The 13,585-nt window shown below is 47.3% G+C and overlaps 1 protein-coding gene across 3 annotated transcripts in view; it reads left to right on the top strand.

The window, feature by feature from the left end:
* klhl17 (kelch-like family member 17) overlaps positions 1–13,585 on the top strand; it is a 59,530-nt gene that overhangs the window by 41,011 nt on the left and 4,934 nt on the right. For 2 of the 3 annotated variants that reach the window (XM_055659594.1, XM_055659595.1), the window contains exons 7-11: positions 1,320–1,464; positions 4,848–5,015; positions 5,928–6,016; positions 6,474–6,547; positions 9,649–9,830. In XM_055659594.1, coding sequence (XP_055515569.1) covers positions 1,320–1,464; positions 4,848–5,015; positions 5,928–6,016; positions 6,474–6,547; positions 9,649–9,830 — 658 coding nt within the window. Of the gene's footprint in view, positions 1–1,319; positions 1,465–4,847; positions 5,016–5,927; positions 6,017–6,473; positions 6,548–9,648; positions 10,481–13,585 lie in introns of those variants that run through there. The other variant, XM_055659596.1, reaches the window with a different exon arrangement.

The raw sequence follows: 13,585 nt of genomic DNA, 5'->3' as shown, positions 1-13,585 counted from the left end.
GTAAACCTCCTCTGGACCCTCTCCAGAGCCAGCACATCCATCCTCAGATATGGTGCCCAAAATTGCTCACAATATTCCAAATGCGGCCTTACTAGTGCTTGAAATTACAACACAGGAACAGGCCCTCCAGCATTACATCCCTGTTTTTGTATACAAGCCCTCTTGAAATAATTGCCAGCATTGAGTTTGCTTTCTTTACTACCGGGATTGTCCCAAACCCCACAGAGTGATAGATGAATATAACATGAAAACAGACCCTTTGGCCCAACTGCTCTGTGCCGACCATTACGTCTGTCCATAGAGGAACCTGCTGTCCTTACTCGGCCCAGCCTATATGTGCTTTCAGACCCAACAATGGTGTTGACTCCAACTGACCTCTGAATTAGCACAGCAGTCCACTCAGTTGACTCATAACAACTGCACGAAGGACTGTGGTGGCTCAAGAGCGTGTGTGTTAACCAGCTTCTCGAGGGATGGGCAATAGACAGAGTAGACTTCTCAGTCATGCCCGGATCCTGAAAGATGAATATGCAAAACAAAAATCTTTCATTCTCCCTTACACCCATCACTGCTGCTGGAACGAAACAATACTAGGACAATTATTCTTGTCAACAAAAAAAAGTGCAAGGGCTACAATGAGGTAGGTCGGAGGGTTGGGACCACATCCTCAGTTATGGGAGGACTGTTTGGTGGTCTGATAGGGATTGGGCAGTAGAGCCACTTTCCGTGCTGTGTGACTCTGTTGGGAGGATTGTTCGGTGGTCTGATAGCAGCAGGTTAGAAACTGTCCATGAATCAGGTGGTATGTGCCTTCCCATACAACCTAGCTCATAGTAGCCCTCGCACTTTAACATAATATGAACTTTCTCCAACTATAACGCTATAAAGCTGTAACATTATATTCTGTACTCTGCACTTTTTCGCCTTACACTACCTGTTATACTTTTTTATAGTTTGAATATACTCATGTACAGTATCGTCTGATTCGACTACATGGCTTGCAAACAAAGAATTACTTTGTAACTCAGAACTTACAACACGAATAATCCAATAACAATACTAATTATAACATTTAAAATACATTTGGCAGGTTCATGGAAAGGAAAGGTTGAGTGGAACATGGGCCAAAAGTAGGCAAATGGGACTAGCTCAGACACCTTGGTCAGTACGGGCAGGTTAGGCGTCAGGGCTATTTTCGGTGCTGTGTGACTCTATACCTATATGACGGCAATGGGCAGGGTCTGTGTCGGTGGAGGATGGTCTGATACTGTGTGCAGTGGGGAGATGGCTAACAGTACGAGGGATCTCTGTGTTTGCAGGTGGTGGCAGCCTGTTTGCCATCCATGGAGACTGCGAAGCCTATGACACGAGGACGGACCGATGGCACATGGTGGCCTCCATGTCCACGAGGCGAGCGCGGGTTGGCGTGGCAGCGATTGGGAACGGACTCTACGCAGTGGGGGGGTAAGCAACCACTGAGACATCGTCCTATGTTCACTTAACCAGCTCCTCAAGGGGGATGAGCAATGGACTGCCCAGTAATGCCCGGACCCTGAAAGATGAATATGTATTAAAAAATATCTTTAATTCTCCCTTCCATCCATTGCTGCCGGAAGGAACCAGTAATAGATCAGGACATTGGTATTGGTATTGGATTATTATTGTTAACAAGGGACACAATGAGAAAGGCTGGAAGGTTGGGACTACATCCTAGATTCTGGAAGTACTGTTCAGTAGTCTGATAACAGGGTGTTCCTGATAAACCATCTCCACATAGAAGCCTAAGTGCTCTTGATTAGACAATAGACAATAAGTGCAGGAGTAGGTCATTCGGCCCTTCGAGCCAGCACCACCATTCAATGTGATCATGGCTGATCATCCCCAATCAGTACCCCCTTCCTGCCTTCTCCCGATATCCCCATGACTCCGCTATCTTTAAGCCCTATCTAGCTCTCTCTTGAAAGTATCCAGAGAAGCTTCCACCGCCCTCTGAGGCAGAGAATTCCACAGACTCACAACACTATGTGAGAAAAAGTGTTTCCTTGTCTCCGTTCTAAATGGCTCACCCCTTATTCTTAAACCCTGGTTCTGGACTCCCCCAACACCAGGAACATGTTTCCTGCCTCTAGCGTGTCCAAACCCTGAACAATCTTATATGTTTCAATAAGATGCCCTCTCATCCTTCTAAACTCCAGAGTGTATAAGCCCAGCCGCTCCATTCTCTCAGCATATGACAGTCCCGCCATCCCGGGAATTAACCTTGTAAACCTACGCTGCACTCCCTCACGTACTGTCTTCTCGCTGACTGGATAGCACGTGACAAAAAAGCTTTTCACTGTACCTCGGTACACATGACAGTAATAAACTAAACTAAACCTACATGTCCCATCGCAATTCACTGCCTAGTGAAGGCCAATGTACCAAAACCTTTCTTCAACACCCTATGGACCTGTAACGCCCCCTTCAGGGTATTGGGTACTAGTGTACTCCTGGATCACTCGACCACACACTCCCAGGGCCCGACCATTCACTGTGAAAAAGACAAGTCGGAGACAATTGAGACAATATTATTTTCGTCATTCAGTAATGGTGAGGGGTTTTGAACTCTCGCTCAAAGTGTGGATGATGTAGAATGTTTTAATCCTTTTAAGGCAGAAGTGGAAATGTCCGTGAGTGGCAAGGGTGAAGTTGCTGCAATATAATTAAGTGGGCCGATATTCCAGTCAGATCAGCGATGATCACAATGAGCGGTAGAGCAGACTTGAGCGGCTGAATGGGTTGTATCAGTTGGGGAAAACATAATACTTAATGGAGTGGCAGTCATAGAATCATGCAGCATGGAAACAGGCCCATCTTGCCCGCGCTGACCAAGGTGCTCCATCTACACTAGTTTGACCTGCCCACATTTTGCCCATATCCCTCTAAACCTTTCCTCTCCATGAATATGCCCAAATGTCTTTCAAATGCTATTTTAGCACCGACCTCAACCAACTCCTGTGGCAGCTCATTCCATATACCGACCACCCTCTGTGTGTAAAAGTTGCCCCATAGGTTCATATTAAATCTTTCCCCCTCACACGTTAAACCTATGTTGCCCGGTTCTTGATTCCCTGACCCTGGGTGAAAGACTGGGCATTCACACCCTATTTATTCCCCTCATGATCCTGTACACTAGGTGGCAGTAGTTGGCATCATTGCAAGGATGGAGAGGGGAGTTCCTGGTCGTCTATATATATCACAAACAGCAGATGTCCCAGCACAGATTCCTGCGGAACTCCACTGGTCACAGACCTCCAGCCTGAACATCAGTCTGAAGAAGGGTCTCGCCCCGAAACGTCACCTATTCCTTCGCTCCATAGATGTTGCCTCACCCGCTGAGTTTCTCCAGCATTTTTGTCTGCCTTCGATTTTTCCAGCATCTGCAATTTTTTCTTAAACATCTTACTTCCTCCACTGTCATTTATGAATAAGCTGGTTCCGAACTCATACGAACAAGTCATCATAGATCCTGTGCATCGTAATCTTCTGGATCAGCCTACTATCAGGGACGTTAGCAAAAGCCTTACTAACATCCATGTAGACGATACAATATGAAATAACGTAATTTATCCCAGGTGGGAAATTGATCTGCCAACAGTCATAAAAGCACAAAATACATGAAATATGAAGTGGAAAGGATTGGCGGATGTGCGAAGATTGGAGAGGGGGGGGGGTGGGAGGGGGGTCAAAGGTCATGTTTCCATGTATTTTTAAACAAAACTAAAAAAAAAGGTTCCAACCCAAAAGATCACCCTATCCATTTCCATCCTCAGATATTGCCCGACCCACCCCATCACTTTGTTTTTAGCTGAAGATTGCAGCATCTGCAGTCTATTGTGTCCCTCATGTTTCTCTTCAGTTGGAGCTGAATAAATAGACTGAGTTTTTTCTGCTGTTTGTTTACACTTGTTACCACATGTATAAGGTCTTCTATTTATTGATTGGGGACGATCAGCCATGATCACAATGAATGTCGGTGCTGGCTCGAAGGGCTGAATGGCCTCCTCCTGCACCTATTTTCTATGTTTCTATGTTTCTACCTGGAGCCTGTGTGTATAAAATCACATGGGGAACAGACAGGGTGAGTGCACAGGGGAGGGGAATCAAGAACCACAGGACACAGGTTTAAGGTGAGAGGGGCAGGATTTAATAGGAACCCGAGGAGTAACCTTTTTCACTCAGAGGGTATGGGAGAGTATGGAATAGGCTGTCAGAAGGGGTAGTTGAGACAGGTACAAAAACAACATTTAAAAGACATTTGGACAGGAAAGGTTTGGATGGATATTGACCAAATGCGGGCTAATGGGACTAGGTTCGATGAGGCATGTAAAAGGAACTGCACATTCTGGTTTTCAGGCTGAAGAAGGGACAACCCAAAATGTAATTCATTCATTCTCTCCAGATATGCTGCCTGTCCCATTGTTATTCCAGTATTTTGTGTCTATCTACAGTGGGTTAGATGAGGCATGGATAAGCTGGGGCCTGTTTCCATGTTGTATAATTCTTTGACTCTCTAAGTTGCAATAACATTCCTGCTTCCATTACCCATCATGTGTAGGATGTGTATGTATGTGTATGTATGTATGTATGTGTCGGCTCTGGTTTGGCTGTTGGTGGCAAGATTGTCTTCATGGGACTAATGGTCGAGGACAGACACAAAATGCTGGATGGAGTAACTCAGCGGGACAGGCAGCATCTCTGGAGAGAAGGAATGGGTGACATTTTCAGGTCGAATGATCGAGGTAGCAGGGTAGTGAACACCGCTCGAGAGGTGTAACCGGTTCCCTTTGCTGCCCTCTGTTACGCAGGTACGATGGGACTTCCGACCTGTCCACCGTCGAGTCCTACGATCCGGTCACCAATTCCTGGCAGCCGGAGGTCGCCATGGGAACGAGACGGAGCTGCCTTGGCGTGGCGGTACTGCACGGCTTGCTCTATGCAGTGGGTGGATATGATGGTGCATCATGTTTAAACAGGTACTTCCTTGTATGTGTCGGCTTTATCTCGCTGATCTTTCATTGTCCACTTGGAGGCGCTAACTGCCAGTGGCTGATTCACACGCGCTGTCCAAGGGCGCTCTGGGGGATTTCTGGGACCGCTGGGCACCGCGCGGGACGTAATGTATCCTTAATAAGGATGCAGATATAGTTGTATAGTGGTTTACTTGGTATGTTTGTTTGACGTATTATGGTGGTGTTTTTCTTTTGATTTATCTCTTACTGTACATAATATTGTAAATAATTGATTAAAGAAAAATGGGTAAAACATACCGCACGGTGCCAGGTCCCGTGAACATAGAACAGTACAGCACGGAAACAGGCCCTTCGGCCCGTAATGTCTGTACCGAACACAATGCCAAGTTATACTAATCTCCTCAGCCTGCACGCGATCCATATCTCTCCATTCCTTGCCTATCATAGATCATAGAACAGTACTGCACAGGCCCTTCGGCCCGCGATATCCATACTGAACACAATGCCAAGTTAAACTAATCTCTTCTGCCTGTACATGAGACATGTCCCTGTGATTCTGTGTTTCCGTCTTCATCATCTGAAACATAAACACACATCTACTCGGTGAGAAGTGATGATGAATGTGCGGCACGGTGGCGCAGCGGTAGAGTCGCTGCCTTACGGCACCAGAGACCCGGGTTCGATCCTGACTACGGATGCTGTCTGTACGGAGTTTGTACGCTCTCCTCTTGGCTTTGGTAAAAATTGTAAAACTGTCCCTAGTGTGTGCAGGATAGTGTGAATGTGAGAGGATTGCTGATCAGCCTGGACTCGCTGGGCTGAAAGGCCTGTTTTTGCCCTCTGTCTCTAAAGTAAAAAACACGAAACTCAGAAATGAGACTGTTGGCGATAACCCATGCCTCCGTGTATCCACAGTGCGGAGAGGTTCGACCCACTGACAGGAACCTGGTCGTCCATTGCTGCCATGAACACAAGGAGGCGCTATGTCAGGATTGCAACATTAGGTAGGAAACACAAGGAACTGCAGATGCCAGAATCTTCAACAAAACACAAAGTGCTGGAGGAACTCAGTGGCCAGGCAGCTTCTGAGGAGGGAATGGACAGACCATGTTTGAAATCGTGACCCTTCTTCAGGCTGATAGTAGTGTGGGGCGTGGGGGGTGAAGGGAGCTGGAAAAGAGGTGGGGAGCGGGACAAAGCCTGGTAAGTGATAGGTGGATACAGGTGGGGGGGAGGGGGTTGATAGGACAAAGGCTAGAGATGAAAAGTTGTCTGAGAGAGATGAGAAGGGAAATGGAAAGCCAGAGAGTGGAATATCGGTGGAATAGAACAGGGTGGGTGGATGGGGGGGGGGTGGGTGGGGGCGGGGGGGGGGCGGGGGAGGGTCGGGGGTATGAAGGGTCAGACCAGGTGCATTTAATGCAACATCATTACGAGGTATTACATGCGCTGTCCTTTCAGATGGAAACCTCTACGCTGTTGGTGGATATGACAGCTCCTCGCACTTAGCCACGGTGGAAAAATACGACCCTCAGGTAATTAAATGCATGAATGTGGCCGCTAATGTCCAGCACCACCCGGCTATACGTAATACCTCGTAAGATAGGGACCAGTTACAGCTCCTGGAGATTCAAAGCGTGGCACAGCAGGTAGTGCTGCTTCCTCACAGTGTCAGAGACACGGGTTCGATCCTGACCTCGGGCGCTGTCTGTATGGCGTTTGTACATCCTCACTGTGACCGTGTGGATTTACTCCAGGTTCTCCTCCCACGCTCCCGCCCGCAAAGGTTTACAGGTTTGTATGTAAAGCTCCTGTCCCACTGTACGAGGTCATTCGAGAGAATTCTCCCGAGTTTTCCCCTGATTCGAACTCGGAGAATGTCCGTAGCGGGTCCGTAGGAGTTCGTGGATGTCTCGTCGCGGTTCGTAAAGCTAATGGTAGGTACAAAAAGTAACAATTTGTTTCATCACAAGTATTTTTTTTACTCGTGGACATTTTTTGCAGGGATGAAAAAAACGTTACGAGGTACTGGATGTCCCAAGTACCTACCGTTAGCATTACGAGCCGCTATGAGACATCCACGAACTCCTACGGACCCGCTACGGACATTCTCCGAGTTCGAATCAGGGGAAAACTCGGGAGAACTCTCGAATTACCTCGTACAGTGGGACAGGGGCTTTAATTGGCGTTTTGTGAAAATGTGTCCCTGATATGTAGGGAGTGGACAGGACAGTGGGATAACATAGAACTAGTGTGAACGGGTGATCAGTGCGGACTCAGTGGGCCAGTTTCCACACTGTATCTCTAAACTAAATGAAACTAAACACATTTTACACACAAGCGGAAACAAAGCATTTTAAAAAAGCATTTGGACAAATAATTTAGTTTAGTTCAGTTTAGTTTAAGAGATGCAGTGTGGAAATAGGCCCTTCGACCCACCCAGTCCTTGCCGACTAGTGATCTCTGTACGCTAGTTCTAACCTACACTCCTGAGATGATTAACCTACAAACATGCACGTCTTGTGGGAGTAAACCGGAGCACCCGGAGAAAGCTTATGTGGTCACGTGGATAACGTATAAACACTGTACAGACTGCACCCAGAGTCATGATCCAACCCAAATCACTGGCACTGAAAGGCAGCAACTCTACCGCTGCGCCACCATGCCACCCTTTGGCTATGACAGGTTTAGAGGGCTAATGCCTAAATTCAGGCAAATGGGTCAAGTCTACTCTGCTAACTTGGCATTGAAAACCTATGCAGGTCACGGGGAGAACCTACAAACTCTGTACAGACAGCACCCGCAGTCAGGATCGAACTTGGGTCTCTCGCGCTGTAAGGCAGTAACTCTACAGCTCCACAGTGGCCCAACCTCATTGTACCTACCTCAACTAATTCTTCTGGCAGTTCGTTCCCTATACCCTCCCCCACTCTCTGTGGGGAACTGCAGAAGCTTTACAACAAAAGGCACAACGTGCTGGAGTAACTCAGCTGGTCGTTCAGCATCCCCGGAGTACATGGCTAGGTGGTGATTCACAATTCGCAATTCTTCAATCCTTTTTTCTCACACGCAAAGAGGTTGCATAAGTTCATACATTTTCAAGAGAGAGTTTGATATAGCTCTTCGGGCTAATGGAATCAAGAGATATGGGGAAAAAAGGAGGAATGGGGTACTGATTCTGGATGATCAGCCATGATCATATTGAATGGTGGTGCTGGCTCGAAGGGCCAAATGACGTACTCCTGCACCTATTATCTATGTTTCTATATTTCTAAGTTCATACCATATGGGTAGGTTGGCCATTCTGCCCATCGAGTCTAGTTTACCATTCAATCATGGTTGATCTATCTTTCCCTCTCAACCCCATTCTCCTGCTTTTTCCCCGCAACCCTTGACACCCTTAAGGGATTGTCCCACTTGGGCGTCATTACCCGTCATTTACGTGACATTTACGCCCAAGTGGGACAGGCCCTTTACTAATCAAAAATCTCCATCTTAAAAAATACCCAATGACTTGGCCTCCACAACCGTCTGTGGCAGATGGCAGAATCTGGAACAGAAAACAAACAGCTGGAGGAACTCAGTGTTTCAAACTTAAAACAGAAAATGTATAAACAAGGAACTGCAGATGCCGGTTTTATGTTTGAAACAGAAAATGCTGAAAACACTCAGCAGGTCAGGCAGCATCTGCGGGGACAGAAAGAATGGAGTTTCCACATCATGGACTATTCTTTATTGTTAGACAGCTGAGAAAGCAGGTTTATTTTAAGTTACAGAGAGAGGGTGGAGGTGGAGAGAAGGGAGAGCACGTCAGCAAAAGGGTTCAGACCTCAGTGATCAACTACTTGAAAACTACTTGGGAAACCACAGAAGTAGAAAAAGAAGAAAACAAACAGAAACTGGTGCTGCCACATCTGCCGAGAGAGAAAAAATAAAAACTTTTTTTTACTCAGCAGTCAAACATCTGACTTCAGTCTGGGCATGTTTTGGGACTCAATACTGCTCATAATTTCTGGTAAATGCTCTCTTTTTCCCTCTCCACAGTTGTGGTGCTGCTTTCAGTTTCAATTTTTCCCCTTCTCTCTTCTGCCCAGGATCGCCATTGCCTACACCTATGCACCGATGTTCCCTGCCGTTCTCTCCACCGCTGACCCTCTCCGCGCTTTAAAACATTTCGCCTGGTTTAGTTTAGTTTAGAGATAGAGCGCGGAAACAGGCCCTTCAGCTGTTCCACGCCGACCAGCGATCCCCGCACATTAACACTAGCCTACACACACACCAGCGACAATTTTAATTACATTTTCCAAGCCAATTAGCCTATAAACCTGTACGTCTTTGGAATGTGGAAGGAAACCGAAAATCTCGGAGAAAACCCACGCAGGTCACGGGGAGAAGTTCTGTACAAACTCCGTACAGATAGCACCAGTAGTTGGGATCGAACCCGGGTCTCCGGCGCTGCAAGCGCTGTAACGCAGCAACTCTACCGCTGCGCCACTGTGCCGCCTTCCTCCGGGTCTGACGTATGGTCCTTCACCCAGAGGGTCCGCTCCCGTTCCTCTTCTCCGCCGACGCTGCCCGACCCGCTGGGCCGCTGCCCCAGAGGTCTGTCACTGTTCATTGTCCCCTCCGCTTGCAGACCAACACCTGGAGCACCATCGCCAACATGCTGAGTCGGCGGAGTAGCGCAGGGGTGGCCGTGCTGGAGGGGATGCTGTACGTCGCCGGGGGCAACGATGGCACCAGCTGCCTTAACTCCGTGGAGAGATACAACCCAAAGACCAACACCTGGGAGAGTGTGGCGCCCATGAACATCAGGCGGTAGGTGCCAGCTTAAGACATTTTCATGACTCCTGGAGACCGACGGCTGATAGCTCGCCGTGATCTCGAAAGAATGAATGACTGAATGCTGAATGAATGAATGTATGAATGAATGAATGAGTAGAAACATAGAAAATAGGTGCAGGAGTAGGCCATTCGGCCAGCAGCGTCATTCAATATGATCATGGCTGATCATCCAAAATCAGTGCCCCGTTCCTGCCTTCTCCCCATATATCTTGATTCCGTTAGCCCCAAGAGCTCACCGTGAAATTCATTGCTTGCATAACCAAGGTATGCAAATAGTCGCCCTTAAAGGGCACTTACAAAGTTAGAAAGCTAGCACACCGGGTCCACCTTTGTTCTTTCCCCTGGCAGCAGCTTCCTTACTTCCACATCTCCGTTGGCCGGAACCATCATCGACTGCCGCACTGACCTCTCCACTATTGCCGCCGGGTCCCCTCCTGATGCCTCCGTGGCACCGACCCAGGACCCAGGCCCCAGATCTCAATTCATGTGCATCGAACAATGGAGCTCAGCGGAGTAGCTGCGTTTTGGGTAGCCATCCTGGCCACTTAGTTAGTTCAGTTCAGTTCAGTTTAGCTTATTGCCACGTGTACCGAGGTACAGTGAAAAGCTCTGACCAGTGCTAACCAGTCTGAAAAGACCCCCATGATTACATCGAGCCCAGTGTATAGATACATGGCAGGCAACCATTTATCACATTTCATACATTCATCAAAGTGCATCGACTAAATGGAGCTCAGCGGCAAAAAGTAGCTGCGTTTTGGGTAGCAGAAAATAAAATGAACTAAAAAGAAAAGAAAAGCAAAAATTAAAAATGCATTATAAAAAGTGCAAAAGTTAAAAGTGCAATGTAGTTAAGATTTAGCTGAAAGCTTTCCACCCAGTTTTTCAAAGTTTTCAGTCTTATTTTAAAAGTGGTCAAAGTTGAGGCCAGTCTTAAATCTTCAGGAAGTTTATTCCAGCTATTTGTTGCAGTTCTAAATCCTGCTTTCCCATGTTTTGTATTTACTTGAATCACTAACAGATTGTTTTCAGAAGATCTTAGCGGTCTAGAAGGCTTATATAGTGGAAGCATGTCAGTGATAAAGCTCTAAACCATGTAGTGCTAGGTGAGCAGCAGGATTTTAAAATCAATTCTCTGACATACAGGGAGCCAATGTAAGGATTTAAGAATTGGTGTAATGTGTTCAAATTTTTTGGTCTTTGTTAGAACTCTAGCAACAGCGTTCTGAACAAGCTGTAGCTGCCTGACAGTGTTTTTAGGAAGACCTGCAAGGAGACCGTTACAATAATCTAGCCTGCTATTAATAAAGGCATGTACAAGTTTTTCTAAGTCTTGAGCTGACACGAGTCCTCTTAATCTTGCTACGTTTTTGAGGTGATAGTAGGCCGATTTTGTTACTGATTTGATGTGACTGTCGAAATTTAAATCTGAATCCATAATGATCCCAAGATTTCTGGATTTGTTTGACGTTTTCAGGGTCAGAGAGTGTAGGTGTTGGGTTACTCTAAGCCTTTCTTTTTTAGCACCAAAAACAATTATCTCCGTTTTGTCCTTATTTAGTTGGAGACAATTTTGGCACATCAGTCTTTGACTTGCTCAATGCACTGGCACAGCAGATCTATGGGGCGATAGTCATTTGGTGATAGCGCTAGATAGATTTGAGTGTCATCGGCATAGAAGTGGTTGTCAATATTATTATTTCGCATGATTTGCCCTAGTGGGAGCATGTAGATGTTGAATAAAGAGGGCCCTAAGATCGAACCTTGCGGGACTCCACACGTCACGTTGGTTGGTTCTGATACAAAGTCACCAATGGAAACAAAATAGTTCCTATCTTGTAAATATGACCTGAACCAACTTAAGACTGTGCCTGAGAGCCCCACCCATTTTTCCAACCTGTCCAAAAGTATTGAGTGATCAACAGTGTCGAATGCAGCACTGATAAGGGAATGACATTTAGTGCAAGGTGAAGCCAATAAAGTCCAATAAAAGATAGTGCGATGTTTCACCAATGAGGTAGTTAGTAGTTTAGCAATTATCTCTAGTCGTGGTAAGATGGTTCAGTTGCCTGGTAACAGCTGGGGCGAAACTGTCCCTGAATCTGGGGGGAGGTGCGTTTTCACACTTCTGTACCTTTTGCCCAATGGGAGAGGGGAGGAGAGGGTGGCCAGGGTGCGACTCGTCCTTGATTATGTTGCTGACCTTGTTGAGGCAGCGTGAGGTGTAAATGGAGTCAATGGAAGGGAGGTTGGTTTGCGGGCTGCGTCCGCAATTCGCTGCAATTTCTTGCGGTCCTGGGTGTAGCTGCTCCCAAACCAAGCTGCGATGCACCCCGATAATATGGGGGGTACATTGAGAAATGGAGAGCTCAGCAGAGTAGCTGTGGTCTGGGTAACCAGCCTGGCCACTTAGATAAGGCACTTTGCCTTCCTTACTCAGTTTAGTTTCTCATATTGCCTTAAATTACAGTTTTACAACCATTCTCAAACAAATTAATCTTCCTCTTCTTCTTGCGAATGAAACATAAACCAAAGGAATAGTTAGATCTTAAGCCGGTTGTTGTCTCTGTTGGTGTCAATGTCTGCCAGGCCCTGAGCTCCATTTGGTGGGTGGTAGAGCGGGCACCCAGAGATGACATGGTTGGCTGTCTGGTTGTTCTGCTCCACATTCACAGGCTGGGCTCTGGCGGAGGGAGCCCCCATCTCCACACGCTGGCATTGAAACGCCCAACTCCAGTACAAAGTCTGTTGAGCTTCACCCATGCTCCTCTGGGGAGGTCAGACCCTGGACAGCTTTTATCTGGTGAAGAGATGTAGCTGTGTAATGGAGATGAGGTTGCCTTCCACTCCTGTGACCACTTGGTGGCTATCCAGTGTGCTTTTGGCTCAGTTGGCTGGATGGATGCTAGGAGTTATTTTCCATGTGGAGCAAAGGGGTGACGGGGCTTCAGTCGGGGTGGCCTCTGCTCTCTGCTGATAGCCTGATGGAGGAGGTGATCTGGGTCCATGGCACAATGAGATAGTGCCAGAGTTGTTGCTTGCCTTCGGATCCCTGCAGGCGGAATGCCTGTAAGTATAGGGAGCTGCTCGACTGGAGTAGGTTGAAGGTACCCAGTGATGGTTCACAAGGTGCTGTTCAGGCTCGTGTCTACCAGGCTAGTACAGGTATATCTACTACTGCTCCATACTGGTGCGCAGTACTCAGCTGGGGCATACACAAGAGCTAAGACAGAGGTGCGAAGAGTTGATGGACTGGCTCCCCAACTTGTTCCTGCCAGGCATCGGATGAGGCCGCTACGTGCCATGACCTTGTCGCGGAGACCAGCCAGGTGTTGACGAAATGTAAGCGACCTGTCCAGCTTTACACCCAGGTAAGTGGGTGTTTGTTGGAAGTCCAAGCGCCTGTTGTTAACGGACAGCTCGCTCTCGCTAAGCTTCCTTGTTGTTTAGATGGAATGCTGCTGACACTGTTTTGCCTTCGCTCAGCTTTAGATGCCACTGTCGTAGGTATACTGCCAAAGTGCCCATGTTTTGAACAAGAGGCCGAAACAAAGAACTGCAGATGCTGGTTTATACCAATGATAGACACAAAGTGCTGGAGTAACTCAGCGGGTCAGGCAGCATCTCTGGAGAGAAAGGAATAGGTGATGTTTCAGGTCGAGACCCTTCTTCAGATGGAGGCGCAGTCAGACGTGCCCTGACCCGAAACGTCACCTGACCCACTGAGT

The sequence above is a fragment of the Leucoraja erinacea genome, chromosome 30 (genome assembly GCF_028641065.1).
Source record: "Leucoraja erinacea ecotype New England chromosome 30, Leri_hhj_1, whole genome shotgun sequence".
Classification (NCBI taxonomy): Eukaryota; Metazoa; Chordata; class Chondrichthyes; order Rajiformes; family Rajidae; genus Leucoraja; species Leucoraja erinaceus.
Note: the sequence above shows the minus strand (reverse complement) of the source record. Positions and strands in the feature narration are given on the sequence as shown.